The sequence below is a fragment of the Pecten maximus genome, chromosome 4, assembly GCF_902652985.1.
Source record: "Pecten maximus chromosome 4, xPecMax1.1, whole genome shotgun sequence".
In the NCBI taxonomy this organism is placed as follows: domain Eukaryota; kingdom Metazoa; phylum Mollusca; class Bivalvia; order Pectinida; family Pectinidae; genus Pecten; species Pecten maximus.
This window is the reverse complement of record NC_047018.1, coordinates 26721728-26749060: the sequence shown is the minus strand read 5'-3', so window position 1 is coordinate 26749060 and position 27333 is coordinate 26721728. Positions and strand designations below refer to the sequence as shown.

At 35.9% G+C, this 27333-nt stretch overlaps 1 protein-coding gene across 1 annotated transcript; it reads left to right on the top strand.

Moving 5' to 3' along the window:
• The first annotated feature begins 14815 nt into the window (after nt 1–14815).
• On the top strand, nt 14816–24590 carry LOC117325656 (minor histocompatibility antigen H13-like). Its single transcript, XM_033882053.1, has 11 exons — nt 14816–15034; nt 15930–16028; nt 16557–16639; nt 17498–17586; nt 17831–17916; nt 18239–18364; nt 18667–18724; nt 19021–19141; nt 20999–21101; nt 21600–21685; nt 22045–24590. The coding sequence occupies exons 1-11, from the start codon at nt 14846–14848 to the stop codon at nt 22130–22132; spliced, it is 1128 nt and encodes a 375-aa protein (XP_033737944.1). The 5' UTR covers nt 14816–14845; the 3' UTR covers nt 22133–24590.
• The last annotated feature ends 2743 nt before the right edge of the window (nt 24591–27333 follow it).

Below are 27333 nucleotides of genomic sequence, written 5' to 3'. Positions count from 1 at the left end.
GAATCTTATCTGTGATTCCGTTAGAATTAAATATGGCATAGGCCAAAATACTTGCTAGGAATAAGTTGTAACTTATCTGAGATTCATTAAACTTTCACGTGACCAAACAAAACTTTATATCTCACATATAAGGTAATGATTAATTTGAAAACTGATCAAGCGGTTCAGCGTCGTATTGATGTGAATGGACTTACGTTGAAATTACGTGAAATCATTCAGTTCAGTCTAATTTCATAACCTTGTTAAATGACTGCGAAGGCAAACCGTATGTATGGCCTACCATGAGAAAATGTTCTCATTTTAAGTGAGTTTAATTTTTCGCTATTCGCAAAGATTAAAACTTAAAAAGTAAAACAATATTTTGAAAAATATATCTTGTTTTGCAATTTCCATGATAAAAAACATCTTTTTATTTGCAAACGTTTTGTAAAGCTTTAAAATTTATACACATCGCAAAAACAGCTTTATCATCATGTGGTCTGATTACTACTAATTTTTATCTGTTAACCGTCAAAAGTACGCAAGTGTCTTATTTTGGAAAATGTGGCCATCCAACCACTGACATTCATTATTGTCTTCATAGACAAAAAGAATTGTAATGAAACCGACATCTTTTAATGTATTTATCAGTAATAGATATTGTTATAACATCAACACCCGTTATTATCTTTATAGACAAAAAGAATTATAAAGACATCGACATATATTATTGTCTTTCTGAACAGTTTTGGTTTTCGTTGAGAATCTTCCTTTATCAAGTTAAGAAAATTCTTCGAAATTGCAAGTGGCGTTATTTTTATTAAAAGCATAGTCATGCAATTATAATTAGTAGTATCACATAAGAATGTACCAAAGCTAGGTTTGACCGGAAGAAGGATTAAAATTAATTACAGTGAGTTTTTAAAATGAAATAATTCGTTATATTTGGCGTTTTCAGACTTTCTATTTACAATCAGTATCGGGTTATTCGATATACGTTTTGATTTACGTTTTTAGGACTATATTTTGTGATGATTTACTTGAAGTTGTGATTCGGTTATAGATGTCAAACAATTTAATAGATTATTCGTTGCTGAAGTAGTTCTCTCGAGCAGAACTCTGGGGGTATTATATGCGGATTTTACCAATCCTTTGTATGGATTTCAAACCATAAATATCCAAATTAAGAATTCTGCATCCTAACTTGGAGTTTCCTTGATTTTGAGGACACATCGATGTACACACTGTTTCTTGTTCTTGAAAAATGCAATAAATGAAGTTAGTGTTAATCAGTATAAACATCCTCTCTTATCTATAAAAAGGTTAAATACTAGAAAATATTATTTGTCAGATATAGGAAATATTTTCAAAATGTTCATGTTTTTGTAGTATCATTTTATCACATTGTAATTAAGAAGCAGAACACTTCCTCCGAAAATACAAACAAGTGGTCGTCAATCACGAAAAGAAATAGTGTATTAGAATTAGAAAAAAAATAACTTAAAGAGATTAGGACGTCCAGGCCGAAAAAATAAGTGGAAAAATATATGAATTTTTACATGACTGATTTTCTGAGTATCCAATATAAGACGTTTTCGTTTGTTGAAATGTTCTCGATCGTGCCCGACCTTAAAAATCGTCAATATTTGGATTTGATGTTGGTTAAATAACTAGACTGTGTTGATGTAATATCTTCGTGTCATTTTATAGTTTAGCGTCTCTACTCTTGATAAAAAGCCTCGTCGTTAGAAAATATTTCCTGATGAAATTTTGACAACACTTTTGAATGACATTACCTGATTTTGCACACTGGCGAAGTTCCTTACCTTACTCAATACAGTAATGTATATGATGTCATAATTGAGCTTTGACTTATGATCCTGCTAAACACGTATGCTCTAAATTATTACATCCGTAACAGCTTGGCACTTCGATAATTCCTTTGGTAGTTTTATCTAGTGGTATTGTCAAATAAAAGGAAAAGAAATGCGTAATCTGGAAAATAGGTGGTGATTCAAAATAGAAATATATGTCTGAAGTGTTCTCAAATATACACAATGAATGTATAAAATACAAATCTAGCGATTCAACAGTAATATATACATCATTTATTGTAATATCAACTTGGTGTTAGGAAAAATGGTTTCTGAAAGCAAAATTGGTAAGAAATTATTTTTGTGTCATTAAGTGTAGGAGAATAGAATTAATCAGTCCATGTATACAAAGCCCACGATTTTGAGTTAAACAATTTTACTTTCAGAAACAAGAATGTACAGATGTCACTATGAAATTGATGATGCTGGGAGACATTAGTGGATATTTTACTTAAATGAATCAGTTGTCATTAAAAGCATTAGAAAAGACTTGCATACTAGGTAAGAATCGCTATAACAATTCACATTGTTTCGTGCAAAAGACAATGGAATGCATATTTTGTAAATATCGTTACACAAAAGGGTTTATCAACACTGTTCGAATAAAATATCTTCAAAATGGAGTTCTTTACAGTCGACACGATAACCATCATGTTACTGCTGTTTCCGAAACATTTCGTGCAAAAGACAATAGTACGCATACTTTGTAGCCACAACTTCAAAACCAAATTTGTCAACAATTAATATATGTTTGGATACATGTAATGGAAATATCACAGAGGTCTTTATAACCATGCAGTGTTTTGTCCGAAGGTATACACATAGGCATGCCACCTGGTGAAAACGTGATAAAACAATAGTCTTTCTACTTCCGGTATTAGTGATTTCGATGTTTCGTGGTTTCGTCCATTTACTTGCATTGTTTACATTTTAATTTGCACTGCAAACTCTGAAAACGCTCCTGTATCTTTATAATGTAATATTGATATTATTTCATCGTCGTTGTTTCAGGAAGCGGTGATCTATTAATTTCGCCACGGCTGTTTGAATACATTGGTGTTGTATGTAAACTATGCGTTGTGACTGTACGAGGTACATACAAAATAGTAGACCTCCTTCACACATCACTCGGCCTTTAACTTTTCAGTCAGCATCTTTACTTCTGCCTTCATGTATATGCCTTTAGTATCATTTTCGTTTTTCATTACACTTTGCCAATAGTCAAACACTGAGCACAAGAAATTCGTTACAACGGTTACCCTCTGTAAAATAAAAAGAAAAGTGGCAATATCATCTACGAATGTTGAACTGCACGTGAGGGAACACAAAGACAGCATAGTTAACAAGAAGCATCAAACAATGCAGTGATTATTATTTTCGGCTGTATGAATACAAATAAAAACACATTTGTCTTCGCTCCTCAGGCACTGGTTGGTCCAGATGTGACAACGGCGCTCGCTCTTCACGCGCACAAACGTCACCGCGCGTTCTGACCAAAGCCTCGTTCTGAGACAATAGACAGTGGAAGCGGTCAGATTATATTATCAATTTTCAGCGGTCAGGTTCATTCATTAAAAGTACTTAGGAGTAAAGATTGTGGTGGATATTGTAATATGGCTGAGGTCTGTTTATTATTTATTAAAAAATCGGTTACACTTTCTGTAATTTAACTGCGCAAAAAGATTAACTCGACATCCTAATTAAATACCAAACGATTGTTTCTGAAAATGGTGAACGTTATTCAATTATCAATACAACATGTCTACATAAATACAAAGGATATGTGCCCACATTCTTCTGATATTCTTCACTCTGGGGGTTTATAGATAACGTTAAAATGACAAAAGCTGATGGAATCACTTTGGACACATTACGCTTTTGGAACCTTTTTTTTGTCCACATTTTGATTAATTATCACCTGAACTTACCACTTCGTCACGGACTACTGGTAACATCGAGTTAAATGTGGTGTTTCCGTTACTCGTCCACTCGCCCTGGTTTTATTTGCTCAAATTGTTGTAGATATTTTAATATTGTAGTCTCTATAGAAGCCCTATGATTGATTTGGATGACATTAGAAATATTCTTGTTTAATTAATTATATCTGCATTCTATACGGAACTAGCATCAATATGTGCATCAGGCCACATTGCATTGTCCAGAAAAGGTATCTAACTTAAAACTTGCGATAAGTAAGATACAGATATATCAGTTTCATTATACAGCTGTTGTTTGAGGGTGGTTTATTTTATGGGAGTGGCCTGTTAGTACCTTCTTACTGTGAACGTCTTTATCATATCTTAAAAAACAGAGAAGATGGTATTGTCAATATGTACGTCTGTTTTCGGTAATCATATTAATGTTGTTGATTTCTAAGCTTTTTGTACAGTAAACAGTGTTCTCCAAACACCTTACAATGTACAATTTACAATATAAACTTACACTTTTAACATCTATTATCGATATATTTCTCAGAAGGGATTGAATACCAAATACACTATCTGTTCAAATTTCCTTATACATATTGATGATAATACAGCTTCCTATGAAATTACCAACCATTAATCATTTTATTTAATGTTATGTTTTATACGCCGTTATTTTTCAATCTGTCACATTTTCCGAAGATGCGCCTGAAGATTTGAATTATTATTAAGTATAACCACTTATTTAAGTCATTTACTGTTTTATTTAGGATAAACCACATTACCAATTCTTTCATTAAAAGACAAAATGTTTTCTTTGTATTGTTATATTATTTTGCCAAATATACACATTTCTATTGTTCATTCAAGACTTATTTTTGCACGGCATGGTTGACATAATGTATTGAGTATAATCTCTTAACGACATATTGTAATCAGCTACATCTTCTATCGTTTATAAAGTGGTCCGGATATCAGTATCAGCCGGAATACTCTGTGCCACATAACTGTTCTTACAGTGACGTTTTTTTCATTTTAACTGGCCTAGAATGAAAGAATATTGCATCATGATTACAAGGATGTTGTTTATCACTTGATAGAGGGCAAATGGTATAAGATCTGGATAGTTGTATTATATAAAACAAATATATTAACATATACAATTGACTAGAGAATCTCCAACATATCTTTTTTAAATGTATCATCGGAGTTCCTGGCTTATGAAGAGATTCATGACTCTAGTATTGCCTTTGTGAGTTGACCCCCGAATCCCAAACTGTGGCTGGCCACCACACCCTCAGATTATTTTTGTTAAGAATTGCTAATGAAATTCCTGGTACTAGAAATATATTCACCCTTATTTGAAACTTCTTTTAGAATCATATAAATATCCTGGAGACCAAAATCATAAAGTTCAAATTTATTTACAATTTTAATATTGTAGAGACAGGGGGCCAGTCTACCCAAACTGTATCACTTGTTAACTAAATAGTTATTTATCAACACATACGTTTCCTGACTAGATAGATAGTCAAAGCTATACAGCTAAAATTCCCTGTAACCGGTTAGTCACCTTTTGCGAAATAAATCTTTGAACATTCTGGTAGATGACTTAATACATTTTTTCAGACGCCCTTTATTCTTTTTCCCATCTTTTAATCAATACCCTTATTGTCTCTGATTTTTCAATCGATGTTCCAACACTGTTTACAAGTATATGTTTCCCCGGGCTCGTTATTCAAAATCTTCACTTGGGCAGGAAAGGGCGTGTAAGACTATTAATCATTAATTAACCCATTCACCGTTATATATTCTCTTTTTATTTAACAACTTTACACTCCAAAATCGAAAGCATTTTACTAATATGTATAATATCTACAAATGTTAATTTATTAACATATAATAAACCGCATCTTTTGCGCGACATTGGCGTCTTTATTTTGAAAAGTGTGTTGAACTTAGAAAAGTCGCCTTGCAATATTATAGTGTTTAAGATTTTTATATCCTGTACAGTCTGTTAACATAGATCCGTTAATTGTACATAAAAATAACCAAAACTTTAAAACCCTAATACAGGGTCAGACGAGTTTGTGGATTTCCCTCCAAATTGATCTGGAAGTCATCGACAGTGGCTATAGTTTTATTTTCCCATTCTTTGTTTTCATTTGCTTGTTTCTTATTTCGTGTTTATCTACTTCTATCGTATACAGCCGAAATACGTTAGCATTGTTAGATTTAATTAAATCTATATAGCAGTGCTTTTCTTCAGTCTTTTTATCCTTACATGTGGGTTAGTAAAATCAATAAAGTGCATGGATACTATACAATACAGATGGCATCATGTATTGTGTTACTTACGGGAAATTGCAAGACAAAAACAAATCGAGATGAAGCTGACCTATCTTTAGAATGGCCGTTGGCAAAGATAGCCGATTGAGGGACGGTGTTTTGGTCTACAGCGTGGTGTTTACAAACCTGCTTAACTCGTACCAGCAACATTTATAGTGGTAAGTCAAAACAAAATAAACCTCCGTCGTTATGTTACTAATCACACGAATTTTTTCACTTTGATATTTTGACAACAAAAGCAGTTCCACCATGAGCCTTTGATTTCCTGTGGACGGTACCGCGCTAAAACAACATACATGTTGGGCAAATCCTCGGTGGCGGGCACCTTGCACGTGGATCTCGTTTCATCGACGAGATGTTAGTTTCCGCGTTCCGTTAATGTAAACAAACACCGTTGCCAGTGTAAGGTTAATTAGAAACTTTAATGATTTATCTTTGTCTTTCATTCTGTCAAGCATTTCCGAGATCCAGAATGCCTATCATATGTGGGAGTGTGCTTTAATTTCTCAGCACCTATCGGCCCCAGGTTTTAGTTCGCACCTCATAAAGACCCTGTCTAAATATTTTGATATATAGGTATCGTGTTCTCGCTTCTCGACGGGAACAGAGTGCACGTGTAATGCACGGGTCATGTAAATGTTAACACTTTCACAATGCATTTTACCTGTCTACAGCTTTTCTTCTCACCTTTGGCGAACACCTGCAGCAGTAAGTACAAGATACGTGACGTTTTTGACAGATGTAGCGTTCATGTATGAGGTAACAGACTGCTTATTTTTAAAAGTACACACAATCCTGCCGATTAAATTCGAAGCCGTCAATCTATTATCTAAGTGAAACATGCCAAATTAATACTTCATATGCGCAAATATACATTTCCATCTTACTAGACAAAATAATGTAAACTTATCTATGTGAAGATTTAGTGCTCTGGTGGTACTTCTATGAAAGATTCCGTGAGACCTTACACGATTGATATCAAACGTACTGCAAATTCTCGATTTGTTTTTTCAAGTAATATAAACACTAGATCAGTTTCAAACCAAGAACGAGGCCCACTCATATTGGAGCTGCTGACCTTTAGAGTAGGGTGGTCTTGATTGTTACATCGGACATGAAATGGACGTGTTTTCTGTCAGTCCTCTATGGGGGTCCCTCGGGGGATATGCCTCGCCGACAACCTATGGTATACGTTACATTTGAGGAAGACATCTATACTCCTACTAATTACACGGCTCAGCATACTTCCAATGAAGTAGTAAATAATATTCATTTCATTACGCCGAGTCTTGCCTACAGTGAACTATTCCTCAGTAGTTAATCACCAGGCATTGATTGGTTCTCCTAAAACTGCTTACAAATTTGTCATGTCGAGTGTGAAACATTTACTTGATAATACAACCAGATTTCCCTTGCGTTTTCAACAACACGCGGCAGAGTGAAGGCGTCTTAACGTCCAATAAGATATGAACAACTCGGGTGCTACAGGAGCCCGCCAGTCATTAATAACTTTAATACAAGCTAATAATGTGCAAAAGAAAATTATTTAACTAGCTATCTCAACGCCTTCTCTCACAATAGAATCATTTCCACTGTTTATCAAATCTGAATTTCAAATATCACCATGTTGCCCCGCAGTGGCTGAGCACGCGGCGGTGATGACCCTCGCTGATTGGTTAGGCATTCATCGGCTGTGAATTGACGGCCGCCAGGCAACAAAATCATTTTTGAGGCAAATTTCTCGAAAGAAGCCACGGCAATGAATTCTAATTAAGCGGATAACAGTCTGCAAATAAAGTGATTAGTACAATACAAGTAGTAGCGTTTTATTACACTTGGTGCGTTCGGCCATCATCCAGTAAACCAATGCAGTAACCAGTAGTTCAGGACAGGATAGCAATTTAGGGTTGAAAACAGATTCCATTGATTGAATCAGGATATGGGGACTTGACCAAGAGCTGGTTATAAGTGTCTTCTATGTGCTGTTTTGGTCGGGGTTTGTGTCTTAAAATAAGATTTACCTTGAAATACAAAATATAATCAGTTGCTAAAAGGATTTACTGGGTTAAAGCCACCATTGTGTAAAACAAGTTCGGTTTAGTTCTGAATCTTTCTCTTTTTTATATACATTTTGTATATATTTCTAAAATGTATCTTAAAAAACAACAGTCGGAACAGGTTTAACCGAATCATCTCGAATAAAGTAGGAGCAGGGGGGGGGGGCGCTTATAATAGTTTCTACAATCGCCATTATTTCTTCAGGTAATGCCGATGAACATGACTAGAATCACGTTATCTTAGAGAATGGCGTATGTCACACAAAAAAGCTGGTAATAGGGTATAATTTTGGTAGTAGGTAAATTGCTCTATATCTTATTTAGGTATAATTATTATATAATTAACTATTCCAGCCGAAGGTTATTATCAATAAAAAGGGTACCTGCATGAGATGACTGCCGACATTTCAAGTTTTGGCCTGTACGATAATAAAAGTCACATTTACAAAGACGTTTTTATGTTATCATTATTTTGGAACAACTATTTCTATGGACGAATGTTACCTGTGATTATTTCTTACCGTCCTTAAAACGAATATCTCTGATCTCAGTTAACCAGGCAAGCAATATATACTAAGTGATAAGATAAGATTGAGACGGAAGTGATAGGTTTTATGTTAATATGTAAGTATGCATATATTGAACAACTGGCTTGTTCTACCATGTAATATTATCTATGTCATAACATAGAAGCTGGCACGCGAACGTTAAATTGTATAGTCATGAATATATGACGTCATAACATTATATTGGTAGTGAAAATACTTACTGCCTAACGCGAAAACTGCTCGTCGTCCAGAAACATCATTTTGAAAGTTCGTTTTCTCGTGAATTTGAGAATGTTACACCGGAGTCAGTTTAATTTGTGCTTTATAAGAGTATTGTTCTCTCTTCATGTATAGAAATCTTTGATTAAGATTACACGTAAAGATTGAAACACATCGATACTATTATGAAGCTATTGTTTTGTCAAGGAAAGTATGGCCATTTAACTATTAACGAATCTGTGTTTTTTTATAAGAAATTAAATGTATCATCTCAAATTTTACTATTGATTAAAGGTTTAATTAATATACATCTAAAAATCAAAATGGCCAGCGATTTACTAGAACAACAACTAGCAAAGACGTATGAAACAAGAAAAACTGCTTCTAATTCATTAAGTTAATTACTTTGTGAACGTAAGTATTATAATATCTTTGTAATGACTATGCTATAGATACTTATCGTGGACTCAGCACATGTCTGAAAATGTTTATTATTTATTCAATCGGGCATTTAAATGAGCCTAACACGACACTACACGAACAGAACAACTTTCCATGAGCCTAATACTATTAACATGAGCCTCGCGCTTGTGTGAACCTAACGCGACTTTGCATGAACCAATCACTGCATAAACACAATTCTAACAAGTACTAATTGTAATGGGAAACTATATTACAGAAGTCCCCCAAACGCCAACATAATTCCAAAGAAGAAGACGAATAATCACAATAACTCCCAAGAAATGACTCGAGTTTGAACCAGCGCTGCCACGACGGCTATTAACATCCTAACCTAACAGCAGATTTGGGCATTTAGAACAATACTTATGAGTTTATTAAGCGCAACTTCACACGAGCTTAGCATGCCTTTGTACGAGCCTAGCATACCTTTACATGAGCCTTTAGTAAAACTTAACACGAGCCTAGCTTACCTTTACACGAATATTTAGCGCAACTTAAAACGAGCCTAGCATACCTTAACACGAGCCTTTAGTGCAACTGAACACCAGCCTAGCTTACCTTTACACGAACGTAAGGCAACTAAACGCGAGCCTAGCATATCTTTACACGAGCCTTTAGTGCAACTTCACACAAGCCTAGCATACCTTTAAACGAGCATTTAGTACAACTTAACACGCGCCTAGTTTACCCCTTTAGCGCAACTTCACACGATCCTAGCATACCTCTACCCGAGCCTTTAGTGCATCTTCTCACGAGCCTAGCATACCTTAAATACGAGAATTTAGTACAAATTAACACGAGCCTACATTACATTTACACGAGCCTTTAGCGCAATATCACACGAGTCTAGCATACTTTTACACGAGCATTTAGTGCAACTTAACGCGAGCCTAACTTACCTGTACACGAGTCTTTAGTGCAACTTAACACGAGCCTAGCATACCTTTACACGAGCCTTTTGTGCAACTTAACACGAGCCTTTAGTGCACTTTCACACGAGCCTTTAGTGCAACTTAACAAGAGTCTAGCATGCCTTCACACGAGCCTTTAGCGCAACTTAACGCGAGCCTAACTTACCTGTACACGAGCCTTTAGTGCATCTTAACACGAGCCTAGCATACATTTACACGAGCCTTTAGTGCATCTTAACACGAGCCTAGCATACCTTTACACGAGCCTTTAGTGCAACTTAACACGAGCCTTTAGCACACCTTCACACGAGCCTTTAGCGCAACTTAACACGAGCCTTTAGTGCACTTTCACACCAGCCTAGCTTACCTTTACACAAGCATTTAGTGCAACTCAAAAAGAGCCTAGCATACCTTTACACGAGCCTTTAGTGCAACTTAACACGAGCCTTTAGCACACCTTCACACGATCCTTTAGTGCGACTTAACACGAGCCTAGCTTACCTTTACACGAGCCTAGCTTACCTTTACACGAGCATTTAGCGCAGATTCATAGGAGTCTAACATACCGTTACACGAACATAAAGTAACTTCACAGGAGCTTAGCGCATCTTCACACGAGTCTAACATACTTTTACATGAATCTAGAACAATTTTAAGCTGCAACACCTCCGAAAAAGGGTAATTATTATCAATTGAAAATAAGAATAGGCTGAGTGTAGTGTACCACTTAACATTCTTAACGCTATCACCACCCTCCAACTGTTTGAACTCCACTTTGTATCTTTTAAAATTGAAATGAAAACATAATTGCAACCCAAAACATCTGTCGTACTCCCGTCTACATTCGGTCTTATAGGCCATACTCACCATTAGTTTTTACCATTTGATTGTTGCAGATATCAATTTCTATACCATAGGCACCATTTCATGCATTTTTGTGAAAAAGCATATATGCTGTCGGCGATCTAGCATCCTGAACACGAGCCTTGAACATCTTAACACGAGTCTAACACACCTTAACACAAGCATAGTACATCTTAACACGGGCATAGAACACCTAAACACGAGTCTTACACATCTTAACACGAGCCTAGCACACCTTAACACGAACCTTGAACATCTTAACACGAGTCTAGCTCATCTTAACATAAGCATAGTACATCTTAACACGGGCATAGCACACTTAAACACCAGCCTATAACACCTTAACACGAGCCCAGAACATCTTAACACGAGCCTAACACACATAAATACGAGCTTAGCACAACTTAACACAAGCCTTAAACATCTTAACACGAGCCAAGCAGAACTCAGGGCTCAGTACTACTGGACATTTTCTTCCTCGGGGTGTCGCTAAGGAACTAGGGGGGCGTCGGGAACAGGATCTCGGGTGTCGCTAAGGAACTAGGGGAGCGTCGAGAACAGGATCTCGGGTGTCGCCAAGGAGCTAGGGGAGCGTCGGGAACAGAATCTCGGGTGTCGCCAAGGAGCTAGGGGAGCGTCGGGAACAGGATCTCAGGTGTCGCTAAGGAAATAGGGGAACGTCGGGAACAGGATCTCGGGTGTCGCTAAGGAACTAGGGGAGCGTCGGGAACAGGATCTCGGGTGTCGCCAAGGAGCTAAGGGAGCTTCGGGAACAGGATCTCGGGTGTCGCCAAGGAGCTAGGGGAGCGTCGCGAGCGATGTGGGGTCATCAGAAGACCTGCGGAGATCTTCTATTTTTCAACACTTGCATTAAGATTTTCCTCGGTGGTATCCCCGGAGCTTCCCAGAGCCAATGAAGTCTGAAGCATAGGTGAGTAGGGGATCTTCGGGGATATTTAAATATCCGACGAATGTTTGGTGACCTTTTGATGACATTTCAGTGACACGATCTCGGGGGCTGCATCTGCGAATATTCGCCGAGTGTTGAAAAGTGCATCCTTCATTTCTCGTTGACTGGCTAGATTTTGCATTCGCGCGCATAATCAGCAATACAGTTACGTTTCCACCTTATTTTCTCTCTTATTCCACCAACTAATTCCCATAATCTCTAAAAAAACAAAAACAAAAAAACTCATCTGTATCCAAGGTTACACCGAATGACGTCTCCTTTATAATTCTCTTCTACGTAATCCCAACAGCAAACAAGTATTCCTATTTTCACAAACTTTGGGAGCCATCGGGACAGAAGTTGTATATGTCCACATCGTCGATGATTTTCCCAAGAGGGAGCTATCCATATCGCACTTCGATATCTACTTGTCATGAAGTTATAGAAGTACATGATCATTACTTTTAACGAATGTTGTTATATTTATATACAATGTATATTTATTTCATCTTCGACGAGGAATCGATAGAAAACCCATGAAGCGTTATTTTTTTCAAATCAGTTTTAATAGAGTTCGTAAAACGTTGGGGGTTATTTCAGAACAATTAATAAAAGCAATAATCGTTTTTAATGTTTACACTGGTGTCCATAAAACACTGTGACGTCGAACATTCCTACCACGTATATAGAAATCGTAATAATGTTCGATATTGGAAACTCTCATAACTGCATCTTATTTTTGGCACACTGGATGCTACAAAAGTGTGCTCGCTCCATTCTAGAACATTCCGCATTCAGATGCATGCCTTTGTAAATCTTCATTTTTTCTGTAAAATGTATATATATAGATATATCAATCTTCGATTTGAAATTATAACATTATAACTTGCCATGAATACTCATTTATTTGAAAGTCGTTATATCTCTTGATTTATATTATATATAATATATATGTATGTGTATTTCGGTAAGTTTTCCACTATCATTTTCAGAAACATTATCATAGGCAACTCCAATACTTTAAACATGTTTTTAGAGCAGCAATTATGTGCAGTACTCATAATACCCATACCACAAAATCGGGGGGGGGGGGGGGGGGGGGGGGGGGGGATATAGACTAGCCTTCCGATCGTGTACATACATAACCGGTTACGCGTTTCATCTCTTGTCGTCGCGTTCTAACTGTTTCCTTTTAAACGAGGTTTTATTTAAAACTTCATATATCGACAAGGTATTTTATGATGCCCGTGACAAGGTCATCGTTACTATGGTAACTATTCATAGACAATATCTGGATTGTTAGTTTGTTTACGTGTCACAGTTGATAAGATATTTAAGGACCTATTCCCATTACCACGATGTCCGTGACAGATGTCAATTATTCTGACGGGGGAAATGTCTTACTTCACCAATATTTGTATGGTGAGTGTCTTCGATGGATCAAAACACTCTTACTCTACCGAAACCGTGACCTGTCAATATATACTTTTTGTTCATAATTGTGTCCTCGTTTTGTCGATTTGGGGTTAGAATTACGGTTTCTTTAAAAAAAAAAAGGGGGGGGGGGGGGGAGAGGGGGAATTATGTCGGTACTGTTGTTGTTGGTTTTTTAACATACACTTCTTAATTATAGAAGTGAAGCATGAAAATAATCCGAATGCGTTTGGTGTTTCTGGTTATCAAGGTGATTGTTTCTACAATTTATTTATAAATCTTTCACGGTCATCGCTCTAGCCACTATATAAAATAATACGGAAACAAAATTTCGATTGAAAGTGTAACTGGATACTTGTGTAACTGGATACTTGTGTAACTGGATACTTGTGTAACTGGATACTTGTGTAACTGGATACTTGTGTAACTGGATACTTGTGTAACTGGATACTTGTGTAACTGGATACTTGTGTAACTGGATACTTGTGTAACTGGATACTTGTGTAACTGGATACTTGTGTTTATCAAGATATACAAGTGTGTATCCGGCAATAAGCCCATGTCTGGTAAAAATGTCAGCACATTGATTGATTGATTGATGGAGCTTGACTTCCTTGTTCCTGACACTTTATATTTACTGACCTAAGGGAGGTAACTCCTGTGAAATATTTTTTTTTTTTTTTTTTTTTAATCATATCGTTTAAAAAAAAAATCAATTCGTGGCACTTCATATCCATGTGTCATTGTATTTGAAATAGATATTGTAGTGTAAATGTTCCTCACATTGTTATTTCAAATCAGGTCACTTTTAATTTCCTTACACTGGGATAGGGGAAGCAACTCCAATTAAAAATCTGTTAAATAGTGATGGTCGAGTTCGTGCAAACGCCCTAATGTCACATGAACCCATATTAGTCTGCGTACATTATGAAGTTATATATTCTTCTTATGTCGGGAGAGTGACTTGGTATACTGTACACGTTTTGTTTATCTTAGTCATGTATAGGCCAGTTGATGTGACAGAACGTGACAGGCAACCGGTGCTCCGTTTTGTCCACGTGTACATGTTTACATTTTCCACTTCCGGTATAAATAAAAAGTCAAAATAAATTACGAAATTTAAACATTTCATAGGAATATATTCTTATACATTATAAAAAGTAGTAAAAATTAAAAAACAAACATTTTTCAAAGGTTTGTTATGTCGTTATAATATAAAAACCTCAAGTCTCGTAGACTCGTGAGACCGTGACGCTGTACAGGAAATTGACAACATGGCAGACAACATGAGTGAAGTACCGGTTGTAAACGTAACTGTTAATGAAACTGCAGGAAATGCGACTGCTAAGATTCCAGCTTCTCCAGAGGGAATGGCCGTGGCATACGGCAGTCTGGTCATAATGGCTATTTTGCCCATTATCATCGGGGCTTTCCGTTCCGTGAGATACCATAAGGCTCAGAAGGTATTTTCAATTTTCGGGTTCTTCGGCAATCATGTCGATTTCTTCCATATGGGGACGTTTTAAACAGGAATTATTTATAGAACAGTATCGATGGAAGTTCAAACTTGATAAGGAATATTGTTTCATTCACATGCATTAATTCGTTTCAACGAAATAAACATAACTTTTAATGTTAAAATGTTTAAAATATCCTAGTTCAGAAGGTTTTTTTTACTCCCACGTAGATATGAATTTCTCTACATAATAGTCACCATCGAAAATCGATGATTATGACTATGGATGGGCTTGTGCAAAGGGGCATGGGAGTGTTTTGTTTTTGTTCGGTGTTTGTTTATTTATTATTAATTAACATTTTAAAAATTTTGTATGGATCTTCTACATTTTATGGTTACAGACTGACTATACAAATTAGATCAATCCCTTCTAAGTGGTCCTCTTGCATTATGATATCCAGCACCCACGGTTATAAACTAGCTAGTCTATCATTGATGAATGTACAATTTATTTTTATGGGTCACTTTGCAAATGTATTGCTAAAAACAATGAACCCTACAATGTTTAGATTAAGTATTTCCAGAAATTCTGTCTCATCAAATGTATTTTCATTTTTGAGTATGAAAGTATGTTTAATTTGTCGCTTTATTCTTGAAAAGAACTTAAGGGGTGTTTCTCAATCTCCACATGAAGGTTCCGCTTATTCTTGTAACGTTATCAGGTTTTTAAGGGGAAAAGAAGAAAGAAGGTAAACATAGAACCAATAAAGATCATTCAATGGTGGGTGCCAAGATTCCTCTGGGATCCCTTGTTCATTAAAACAATGTATGATTCTGAAAAACACCTTCTTCGAACATTTTTTTTTTTAATTTAGTGAATTTTTTTAATGGTTTTATTACAGGAGTCTGGTGAAAAGCCTGAGACAATGACCAGTAAAGATGCGGCCATGTTTCCCATCATAGCCAGTGGAACTCTCTTTAGTATTTACCTCATATTTCAGGTAAGTTCAGTCAACATTCTAGTGTATTTACCTTTATTTCAGAACCAACAAGAAGTATACCTGATTTGAATGGTGATGTCTGGTTATTATAGATAATTTTCTTAATCTAAGATATCTGCACTAGCAGCAGTAGTAGTAGTCATGTATTGAATTCAGTTAAGAGTTTATGTTAATTTCACATGAAACAAGTCTTTGGCAAGTTTCCTAAGAAATCAAGGTTAGTTCATGAATTCAATTTCATGCAAGGAGTAGGACAAGTGTTAAATGTTTATGTATAATGTAACAAATATGCTTACAAATGAGTTTTCAATGCTTTTCTATACAGAAACAATAGATTAAAATCATGGATATGTGACTTAGCTAATAGTATACAGTTATAATAAATGTTTAACTCCTTAAGAAAATGTATGACCTGCAGACACATCATATAGACATATCCTGTATGTGAAAACTTAATTCAAACTACTAAATATTATTAAACAGATGTATATTTTATTTATGCTTGCATTGTCTTTTCATTCTTAACAGATCTTCTCAAAAGAACACATCAACTTGCTTTTGACGGGGTACTTTTTCTTCCTGGGAGTTTTTGCACTGGCTCATATTATTGGGTAGGTAACACAGTCCTATATGTTTAAGTTTGTTATTTTGGATACAAGTTATTTGTTCCTAATTTGTTATTAATCAGTTATTCAATGGAAACAATTTAATTTTGTCATGAGAAAAGTTTCAGTAAACAAAGATGGCCATAAACCAGATGCCATAGAATCATATCACAATGTTGTTTGAATAGAAAGTGATGTCACAATATTGTTTGAATAGAAAGCGATGTCACAATGTTATTTGAATAGAAAGTGATGTCACAATGTTGTTTGAATAGAAACTGATGACTGTGTTATTCAGGGTGTAATGATTCACCGATGCATCGTCTATCCTTGATTTGTATCGTGATACTTAAAAATTTGTAGTTATCCCCCTTGACCTAGGTGAGCCTACGTTTTGTAGTAAACAACATGGCTGACAAGGCAGCTACAGCGGCTTATAAAGCTGCCTGTTGGAGTTATTTCAAAACAAAATTATCTAAATTCAAGAACAGTTCAACACTTTGTGTGAAACAGAAAAAACATATGACTTTTTATAATGAATGTAGACAAAGATTCAAATATTCCGGAAATGACACAAACATAAGTACTTTACGATTGAATACCAGATATCTGATAGGTCATCAGACTTTCTCATATATCGTGTTACAAATCGTATCGCTACCAACCTCGCGATACACTTAGTTCTATGTGTTATATAAGATATAAGAAAGTGTCTCGTTAAATAAATGGAACTAGATACTTGATATACTAGACAATTATTCAGATAATGATTTTCTCAAAATTTATCTAAAACATTTTTGTAAGAATCTGTTATGTGGATAAAGTCTCCATTGTCATTTTTAACCTGAAGTCCTTTTTTTCCAGTCCATTTATATCAAAGATGCTGCCCACATCATTCCCTAACACGGACTACCATCTCTTATTCACACAAGGGAAGGGAGATAAGAAAGAAGGTATGTAGACATTACTGAATATTAACCATAATGTTTATATTATTAATCTCTGAACCAAACATTTCATTACATATTTAAATGATGCTTGATCTAAAATTGTATTACAAGCAGAATGTGTTAAATCTGGATGTTAGACAGCTGGTTGTGACAAGGTATATGTGGGGAATCTCTGATACTTGTTCACAGAACTTTGGAGTTTACAATAAGGTTCCAACTAAGACTTGATATATGTTTTGTTTTACAGATCTGATGAATTATGAGTTTGACAGAAAGGATCTAGTTTGTCTTGGTGTGTGTACAGTTATTGGAATCTGGTATCTTGTCCAAAAAGTAAGTCACCTTCTTAAAGATAGGAGTTTTTTTCATGGATGGACTTGTAAGAGACCACATTTAGCAGTTGTGTTGCAAAATGAAATTTCAATAATTCATTATGATTAAAAAAAAATTCAAATCAGAGATGATGGAGAACCTGATGTAACGATCAGTGAGTTGATGGCTGAATGAGCAATGCAAACTTATTTTGGAGAGACAATGTATCCATTTAATTACAAAATGACGTAGAAAAATTATATGATGTAATGTTCTATCATAGTGTGAATCTCTATACCCAAAGACAATTCACTGTGTCTGATGTGATCCCATTATTTTACAGCACTGGATCGCTAACAACCTGTTTGGTTTTGCATTTGCTGTCAATGGTGTTGAACTTCTGTCTCTAAACAGAGTCAGCACAGGATGTATTCTGCTAGGAGGTCTCTTCGTCTACGATATTTTCTGGGTAAGTATCAAATCATAATGAACATTCTTGTAAACATAATATAAAGATACAGAAGATTTTGTTATATATGTTAAATACAGAACACAAACACTTACGAGAGAATTTGTAATTTCTTTTTTTGTTTCTTAAATTAATCATAGTCTTAAAAAAATAACTAATTTTCTGTTAGAATTCAAAATTCTGTGCATGTAAACACTTCCAAACATCAGGTAAAAGGGCTTATTACACTTTATTCAAGATGAAACTTTAGTTAAACTTGTGATGTGGCAATATGCTAATATTTTGTTTCTTGTTGTTTACAGGTATTTGGAACTAATGTCATGGTAACAGTAGCTAAGTCATTTGAAGCACCAATCAAACGTAAGTATTAGGGATAAATCTTCTGTACATTAGATAGTCTCTCTCCATCAAAAGCATTTGAAATCCTGTCTTTTGTTTGTAGAGGGAATGTAAAGGGTTCTGGGGTGGGTTACAAAGATTTCTGTATACATTACATTTTTATTCAATATCATTGGCTCATTTTGAAAGGAAATTTGTAGACTGATTATTTTGTGTCTGATTTTATTTTACTGTACCTGCTAGACAAGGTTTGATGGCAGGCAGCTTTGTTGTGTCTGATAAAGGAAATATATCGGTCGTTTTCTATCTGATTTCAGTGGTGTTTCCCCAGGACCTGTTAGAAAATGGTCTGGGGGCCAGCAACTTTGCTATGCTAGGACTGGGGGATATAGTAATTCCAGGAATCTTCATAGCCCTCCTCCTTCGGTTTGATATGAGGTAAGACTAATACCAGGAATCCTCCTCCTTAGGTTTGATATGAGGTAAGACTAATACTAGGAATCCTCCTCCTTAGGTTTGATATGAGGTAAGACTAATACCAGGAATCTTCATAGCCCTCCTCCTCAGGTTTGCTATGAGGTAAGACTAATACCAGGAATCTCCATAGCCCTCCTTAGGTTTGATATGAGGTAAGACTAATACCAGGAATCCTCCTCCTTAGGTTTGATATGAGGTAAGACTAATACCAGGAATCCTCCTCCTCCTCCTCCTTAGGTTTGATATGAGGTAAGACTGATACCAGGAATCCTCCTCCTTAGGTTTGATATGAGGTAAGACTAATACCAGGAATCCTCCTCCTTAGGTTTGATATGAGGTAAGACTAATACCAGGAACCCTCCTCCTTAGGTTTGATATGAGGTAAGACTTATACCAGGAATCCTCCTCCTTAGGTTTGATATGAGGTAAGACTTATACCAGGAACCCTCCTCCTTAGGTTTGATATGAGGTAAGACTTATACCAGGAATCCTCCTCCTTAGGTTTTATATGAGGTAAGACTAATATCAGGAATCTTCATAGCCCTCCTCCTCAGGTTTGATATGAGGTAAGACTAATACCAGGAATCTTCATAGCCCTCCTCATCATGTTTGATATGAGGTAAGACTAATACCAGGAATCTCCATAGCCCTCCTCCTTAGGTTTGATATGAGGTAAGACTAATACCAGGAATCTTCATAGCCCTCCTCCTTAGGTTTGATATGAGGTAAGACTAATACCAGGAATCCTTCTCCTTAGGTTTGATATGAGGTAAGACTAATACCAGGAATCCTCCTCCTTAGGTTTGATTTGAGGTAAGGCTAATACCAGGAATCTCCATAGCCTTCCTCCTTAGGTTTGATATGAGGTAAGACTAATACCAGGAATCCTCCTCCTTAGGTTTGATATGAGGTAAGACTAATATCAGGAATCTTCATAGCCCTCCTCCTCAGGTTTGATATGAGGTAAGACTAATACCAGGAATCGTCATAGCCCTCCTCCTTAGGTTTGATATGAGGTAAGACTAATACCAGGAATCTTCATAGCCCTCCTCCTTAGGTTTGATATGAGGTAAGACTAATACCAGGAATCTTCATAGCCCTCCTCCTTAGGTTTGATATGAGGTAAGACTTATACCAGGAATCCTCCTCCTTAGGTTTGATATGAGGTAAGACTTATACCAGGAATCCTCCTCCTTAGGTTTGATATGAGGTAAGACTAATACCAGGAATCCTCCTCCTTAGGTTTGATATGAGGTAAGGCTAATACCAGGAATCCTCCTCCTTAGGTTTGATATGAGGTAAGACTGATACCAGGAATCTTCATAGCCCTCCTCTGTAGGTTTGATATGTTGTGAGACTAATACCAGGAATCCTCCTCCTCAGGTTTGATACGAGGTGAGACTAATATAGAACAGTTCTACTGTATGTATACAAAGGTTAGTGGTAATCCTATTGTAGCACTTTTCTTCCTGAAAGTATTGTTCTATATATGTTTGTACCTTTAATTTTTATCAAACTCTGATGTGTTATATGTTATATAATCATGTAGTAAATTACTAGTAATGTGTATATTTGAATTTTATTGCACCTTTTGTTCATAATATATAAGGTACTGGTACTATAGATTAAAATATGTTAATCTAAATTTTCAATTACTGAAATTATCATTCATATTACTTTCCTTTTGAAAAATCATGTTGAATTGTTAATGGAACTGTAGAACAATTATATTGTGACTGAATGAACTGCTAGTGATATCGATATTAGAGAAAATTTAAATATTCTCTGCTCTGAACATTGAATTTAATTTATTTTCAGTCTGAAGAAGAACTCCAAGACATATTTCTATGCTAGTTTTACGGCCTACTTACTGGGACTGCTGTTAACAATTTTTGTAATGCATTTCTTCAAGCATGCTCAGGTAAGTTGTCCCAATTCATTAATCCCAATTGAATTAAAATTAGACTTGTAATTTCCATTCCTCTACGATACACTGCAATACAAGATCTAACAACAACCCATTAGAGGTCATCTCAGCATTAATTAGATTGCATTAATACTTAATAACTTGTATATACAGCTATATCACAACAACGTTAACAGAGCCATCTCAAAGTGGTTCACAAATTATTATCCGCAGTTATTGGGCCTTTAGCAACCAGCCAACAACATTTAATATTTCCCAAGATAAATATTCCTCCACAAAAAAGGTTTAACCATCAAGTAATTTGTCAAAATTAGAACATTATGATATCATTACATAATGTACTTGTATTGTTATCAGTGTTCCCAGACTGAACTTGAACAGTTATTGAGTTTTCTGACTCTTGATATGTGTTATCAATTTGAGTTTGATTATTGATTATTATTGTGTTATACATGTGACAGGATTGTCAGTGACTATTTGTTTCTGTTACAGCCCGCTCTCCTGTACCTAGTGCCGGCCTGTATAGGTTTACCCCTGTTTGTAGCTTTAGTTAAGGGAGAAGTGAAGCAGCTCTTCAGGTAATCCTTCTGTGTGAATTATAGTAACAAGTCAAATTATTTAATTAATATGATGATGCTTGATCAGTATAAAATTGCCTTGCTGCATCACCTGTTTCATGTGTTGACTTCATACATGCATGACATAGAATATGGTTCTCATCTGATTTTACTCTACTCAGCTGTCAAACTAAATATCTAGATAATCCTACTTTATTGTAACTAAATAAAATCTGTTTATAGTGTAGATGTACACTAATCCATTGTATTAATGCAAAATCATTTAAGATCCTCTATACTGGTATGTAAAGAATCGCCTATGACAGACATAAACACAGACTTTGTATACAACGATACTCATTTGATGTGTTAAATTTCAGCTATGAAGACCACACAGAGGAAAAGAAGCCAGACGAAAAAGAAAAAGCAGCATCAAAAGATGAAAAGAAAGCCAAAAAGGAGAAATAAAGATATACCAAATCTAGATGAATATTGAATCAAATGTTACAACATAAATCTGGAAATTTTGGCTGTAGACCCACAAATTAAGAATTAAAATTTGTATCCATTGTTTACAAAGCTAGCTGTACCATATATAACAGGCCAAAATTTCCATATTTACACATCTGAAATCTTGTTAACAGCTTGATGGACCACAATGGTTTTATGTCATTTTGTTCAGTTTTGTAAGTCTGCCGGTGTCTGCATAGCTATGCATCCTATTGGTGTTATAAACGTAAGTGAAATGCTGTTGATACATTTTATCTCTGTTATTGTACAGTATATGGACATAAATGGTATTTTAGGAAGTCACCATGTTATAATTATTTTTGGTGGGGGAGATAAATATTTGTACTGGTGTGACAAAATGAGTCCAAGCTACAGAGATCTGAACATCTAATGTATTGTTTAATCACCTGCTGACAGTGTGGATAGGTTTTATACATGTTACCTGATGATATGAAGGACAGACAGGTAATTCTGTAGTTTTTGTTGTATGGTGCTTATATCCACCTGGAAATGCTGCCAGGACTGTCTGATACTACATCAGCTCACAGGCCAATCCATTCTCATGTATTTCACAGAAAACAATCATGGCAGAGTTTCCATTATTTTATGATATTGTAATTATGTTGTAGCATGTTGGAGAATTTGAGGTTTCTTTTCTAGTCGTTTAGGTTTGTCAACTTGTAAAAATATTGACACGATATGATTTCTACTGTAATACATTTTGTAATGAGATGATGACAACACTGGATAGACACATCTGTAGTTAGAGACCAACTCATTCTTGAAAATATCTTCAATGATTACACAGCGTATTTGTAGAAATAGAAGGTAACTTTTTAAATGTAAACAAGCATTCCAGTGGCCTAGGTGACTCGTGTTATAATTGAAATCCTGGCTTTAGTCACTGTGTTGATAAGACACCGATGTCACCAGTAAATCTAGACTTTTTACTTGGTTTTAACTGGGTACTACATACTACCAGGGGAAACTAGATTTGCACACCTTCTGTAAGTCTGTCAGGTGCTATAGATATGTGCAATACTCTGCCTTGTTATTTTTTTTAATCAAAGAATGTTTTAAGTTTTTACCTGACAAAGCAAGTGTTTTCATCTCTTTATCTACACAATTGTCTTTAAAAACACCCAGTTTTAAGGTCTAATGCATTTTTAAAACATTTAAATATTTTCAATCCTTCAGTTCTTTTTTGTTATTCCTTTATAAAATAACATATTTTAGAACAGCCAATCTACTATAGGTAACATACATACATACTTACTAAAAATACAGATCTACAATGACCGTCTTCAAAAAATCATTGATTTTGACATTGGAGTACTAGCATTTTTTATTTTCCTTTTATAAATGATTACCTAGTTTATTGATTAGTTGATTATAGGTTGATGGTTTTGCTGAACTGTTAATTGTTTTATTAAATTTTTTGTTTTTAAATATTCTTTTGCAGAAATGTTGAGTAAGAGTTAGCTCCCTTGTATCAACAGTTTGTATTAAATAAATAGTAACTTTATGTCAAAAATGAAATTATCACTAATTAGTTCAAGTTTAACAAAGAGTGCCATTATATTATTTATATTTCAAAATACAGAAACATGAACCATTACTATATGTGTCTTTGTTACATACTAGCTATAATGTACTGCTCAGCTAGAGAGAAATTCTCCTTGGCTCAATTAGCTGGGTGTAAGACTAGTAAGCATCTGGTCCTAGGTTCAATCTCTAACAGAGGCATTGTAATAAATATTACTTAATGGCAACCTCTGTAACATTGGTGCCAATATAGGGAGCTGGGAAAAATACTCGGCCTAGATCCAGAAATACCTATGTTACCCCTGGAAAACACGAAGATGAGCTCTTCTCTGCAGGGGGAGTGTGTAACCAAGGTATGTATTAGCTGCAATATACCGCTGGAGCTGGAGATAGCTTTTCCTAGGCACACTCTGTTGAGTATAAGTCTAGTAAGCCAGAGGTTCTGGATCCCTAGTGTAGGCATTGACACAATTTCATTAATGATGATTTCCATTACATACAAACTATAATTATATTGTACACAACTGAAATCACAAACAGTAATTCTCCATTTCTTGTGAGGGTGTATTACATTTTGCCTCGATTTCATAACGTTATGAATTTCAATGTATTGAGTGCATCAAGTTCCAGTATAGTTCAAAGCTATCTTAGCTGCTGTGTATAATTGATATAGGTATTGAGGTATGGTATGAACATTGGATCAGGAACCCAACCGTCTACTACACAGGGGGACTGAGGATGAGGGAGCATGGGTGGGGTTAAGGGGCGTGACAGAATGAGTTGTGTGTGAGGTGCAGTGTGTAAGCTGCTGATGGTGATGATACATGCGATGTCAAAATTTGTGAATAAAATCTGCATAGTCTAACAGCCATGTGTTCTTCTGTTTTCATGTTGTTGAATGACTGATCAATACATGTTTAAGTGAAATCTCAATTTATACACATGTAATCTCATCCTTTAAATGACTAATATACAAGTCAAGTTAATTTTAGAATTATTCAAATAGACATGTTCTGTTAGTCTAAAACAAGAAGCAGATTAGAGGGACTAGTAATTACATTAGGGACAAGAGTCTTTAGATAACACCACATGTAGTGGGTAATTGGATACACTGTGTCATTACACATGTGTAGTGGGTTATTGGATACACTGTCATTACATACGTGTAGTGGGTTATTGGATACACTGTCATTACATACGTGTAGTGGGTTATTGGATACACTGTCATTACATCTGTGTGGTGGGTTATTGGATACACTCATTACATACGTGTAGTGGGTTATTGGATACACTGTCATTACATACGTGTAGTGGGTTATTGGATACACTGTCATTACATATGTGTAGTGAGTTATTGGATACACTCATTACACACATGTAGTGGGTTATTGGATACACTGTTATTGCATACGTGTAGTGGGTTATTGGATACATTGTCATTACATACGTGTAGTGGGTTATTGGATACACTGTCATTACATCTGTGTGGTGGGTTATTGGATACACTCATTACATACGGGTAGTGGGTTATTGGATACACTGTCATTACATACGTGTAGTGGGTTATTGGATACACTGTCATTACATATGTGTAGTGAGTTATTGGATACACTGTCATTACACGTAGAGTGGGTTATTGGATACACTGTCATTACATATGTGTAGTGAGTTATTGGATACACTCATTACACACATGTAGTGGGTTATTGGATACACTGTTATTGCATACGTGTAGTGGGTTATTGGATACATTGTCATTACATACGTGTAGTGGGTTATTGGATACACTCATTACACACATGTAGTGGGTTATTAGATACACTGTCATTACACACGTGTAGTGGGTTATTAGATACACTGTCATTACACACGTGTAGTGGGTTATTGGATACACTGTCATTACACACATATAGTGGGTTATTAGATACACTGTCATTACACACGTGTAGTGGGTTATTGGATACACTCATTACACGTATAGTGGGTTATTGGATACAATGTCATTACACACATGTAGTGGGTTATTGGATACATTGTCATTACACACGTGTAGTGGGTTATTAGATACACTTTTTACACATGTGTAGTGGGTTATTGGATACACTTACATAATAGTAGTGGGTTATTGGATACACTCATTACATACGTGTAGTGGGTTATTGGATACACTCATTACATACGTGTAGTGGGTTATTGGATACACTGTCATTACATACGTGTAGTGGGTTATTGGATATACCCATTACATACGTGTAGTGGGTTATTTGATACACTCATTACACACATGTAGTGGGTTATTGGATACACTGTCATTACACACGTGTAGTGCGTTATTGGATACACTCAATACATACGTGTAGTGGGTTATTGGATACACTGGCATTACATACGTGTAGTGGGTTATTGGATACACTGTCATTACACACGTGTAGTGGGTTATTGGATACACTCAATACATACGTGTAGTGGGTTATTGGATACACTGGCATTACATACGTGTAGTGGGTTATTGGATACACTGTCATTACACACGTGTAGTGGGTTATTGGATACACTCAATACATACGGCTAAGTTGATATAAACAACTTCTTCTCTGAAACTAACCAATGGATATTGCTCATAGTTGACTGGTAGCATCCTTATAGGGTAGGGATCCATAATTGTACAAATGGTGGGGCTGACCCCCTGGGGGCCTAAGAGGCAGTGCCAAAAGTGGTCAATTTGGCTAAATTGATATAAACGACTTCTTCTCTGAATCTAAGCAATGTATATCACTCATATGTAACTGGTAGCATCCTTTTGGGGTAGGGATCCGAAATTGTACAAATGGTGGGGCTGATCCCCTGGGGGCCTGAGAGGCAGGGCCAAAAGGGGTCAATTTGGCTAAATTGATATAAGCAACTTCTTCTCTGAAACTAAGCAATGGTTATCGCTCATATTTGACTGGTAGCATCCTTATGGTGTAGGGATTCAAAATTGTACAAATGGTGGGGCTGATCCCCTGGGGGCCTGAGGGCCGGGGCCAAAAGGGGTCAATTTGGCTAAGTTGATATAAACAACTTATTCTCTGAAACTAACCAATGGATATCGCTCATATTTGACTTGTAGCATCCTTATAGGGTAGGGATCCATAATTGTACAAATGGTGGGGCTGACCCCCTGGGGGCATGAGAGGCAGGGCCAAAAGTGGTCAATTTGGCTAAATTGATATAAACGACTTCTTCTCTGAATCTAAGCAATGGTTATCGCTCATTTTTGACTGGTAGCATCCTTATGGGGTAGGGGTTCAAAATTGTACAAATGGTGGGGCAGACCCCCTGGGGGCCTGAGGGCCGGGGCCAAAAGGGGTCAATTTGGTTAAGTTGATATTAACAACTTCTTCTCTGAAATTTACCAATGGATATCGCTCATATTTGACTGGTAGCATCCTTATAGTGTAGGGATCCAAAATTGTACAAATGGTTGGGTTGACCCCCTGAGGGCCTTAGGAGCCTAAAAGGGGTCCATTTGGCAATATTGATAGTAATGACTTCTTTTCTGGAACTAAGCAATGTATGACATTGATTTTTCTGTGGTAATATCCCAAGTATGCTGGGATTCAAATTTTTACAAA

Bases quoted from the DNA above. Each gene is read 5' to 3' on its own strand.
- LOC117325656 (XM_033882053.1), top strand. From the start codon at position 14,846: ATGGCAGACAACATGAGTGAAGTACCGGTTGTAAACGTAACTGTTAAT. The intron at 15,035-15,929 runs GTATTTTCAATT...GTTTTATTACAG, and splicing joins GATACCATAAGGCTCAGAAG to GAGTCTGGTGAAAAGCCTGA. The intron at 18,365-18,666 runs GTAAGTATCAAA...TGTTGTTTACAG, and splicing joins TCGTCTACGATATTTTCTGG to GTATTTGGAACTAATGTCAT.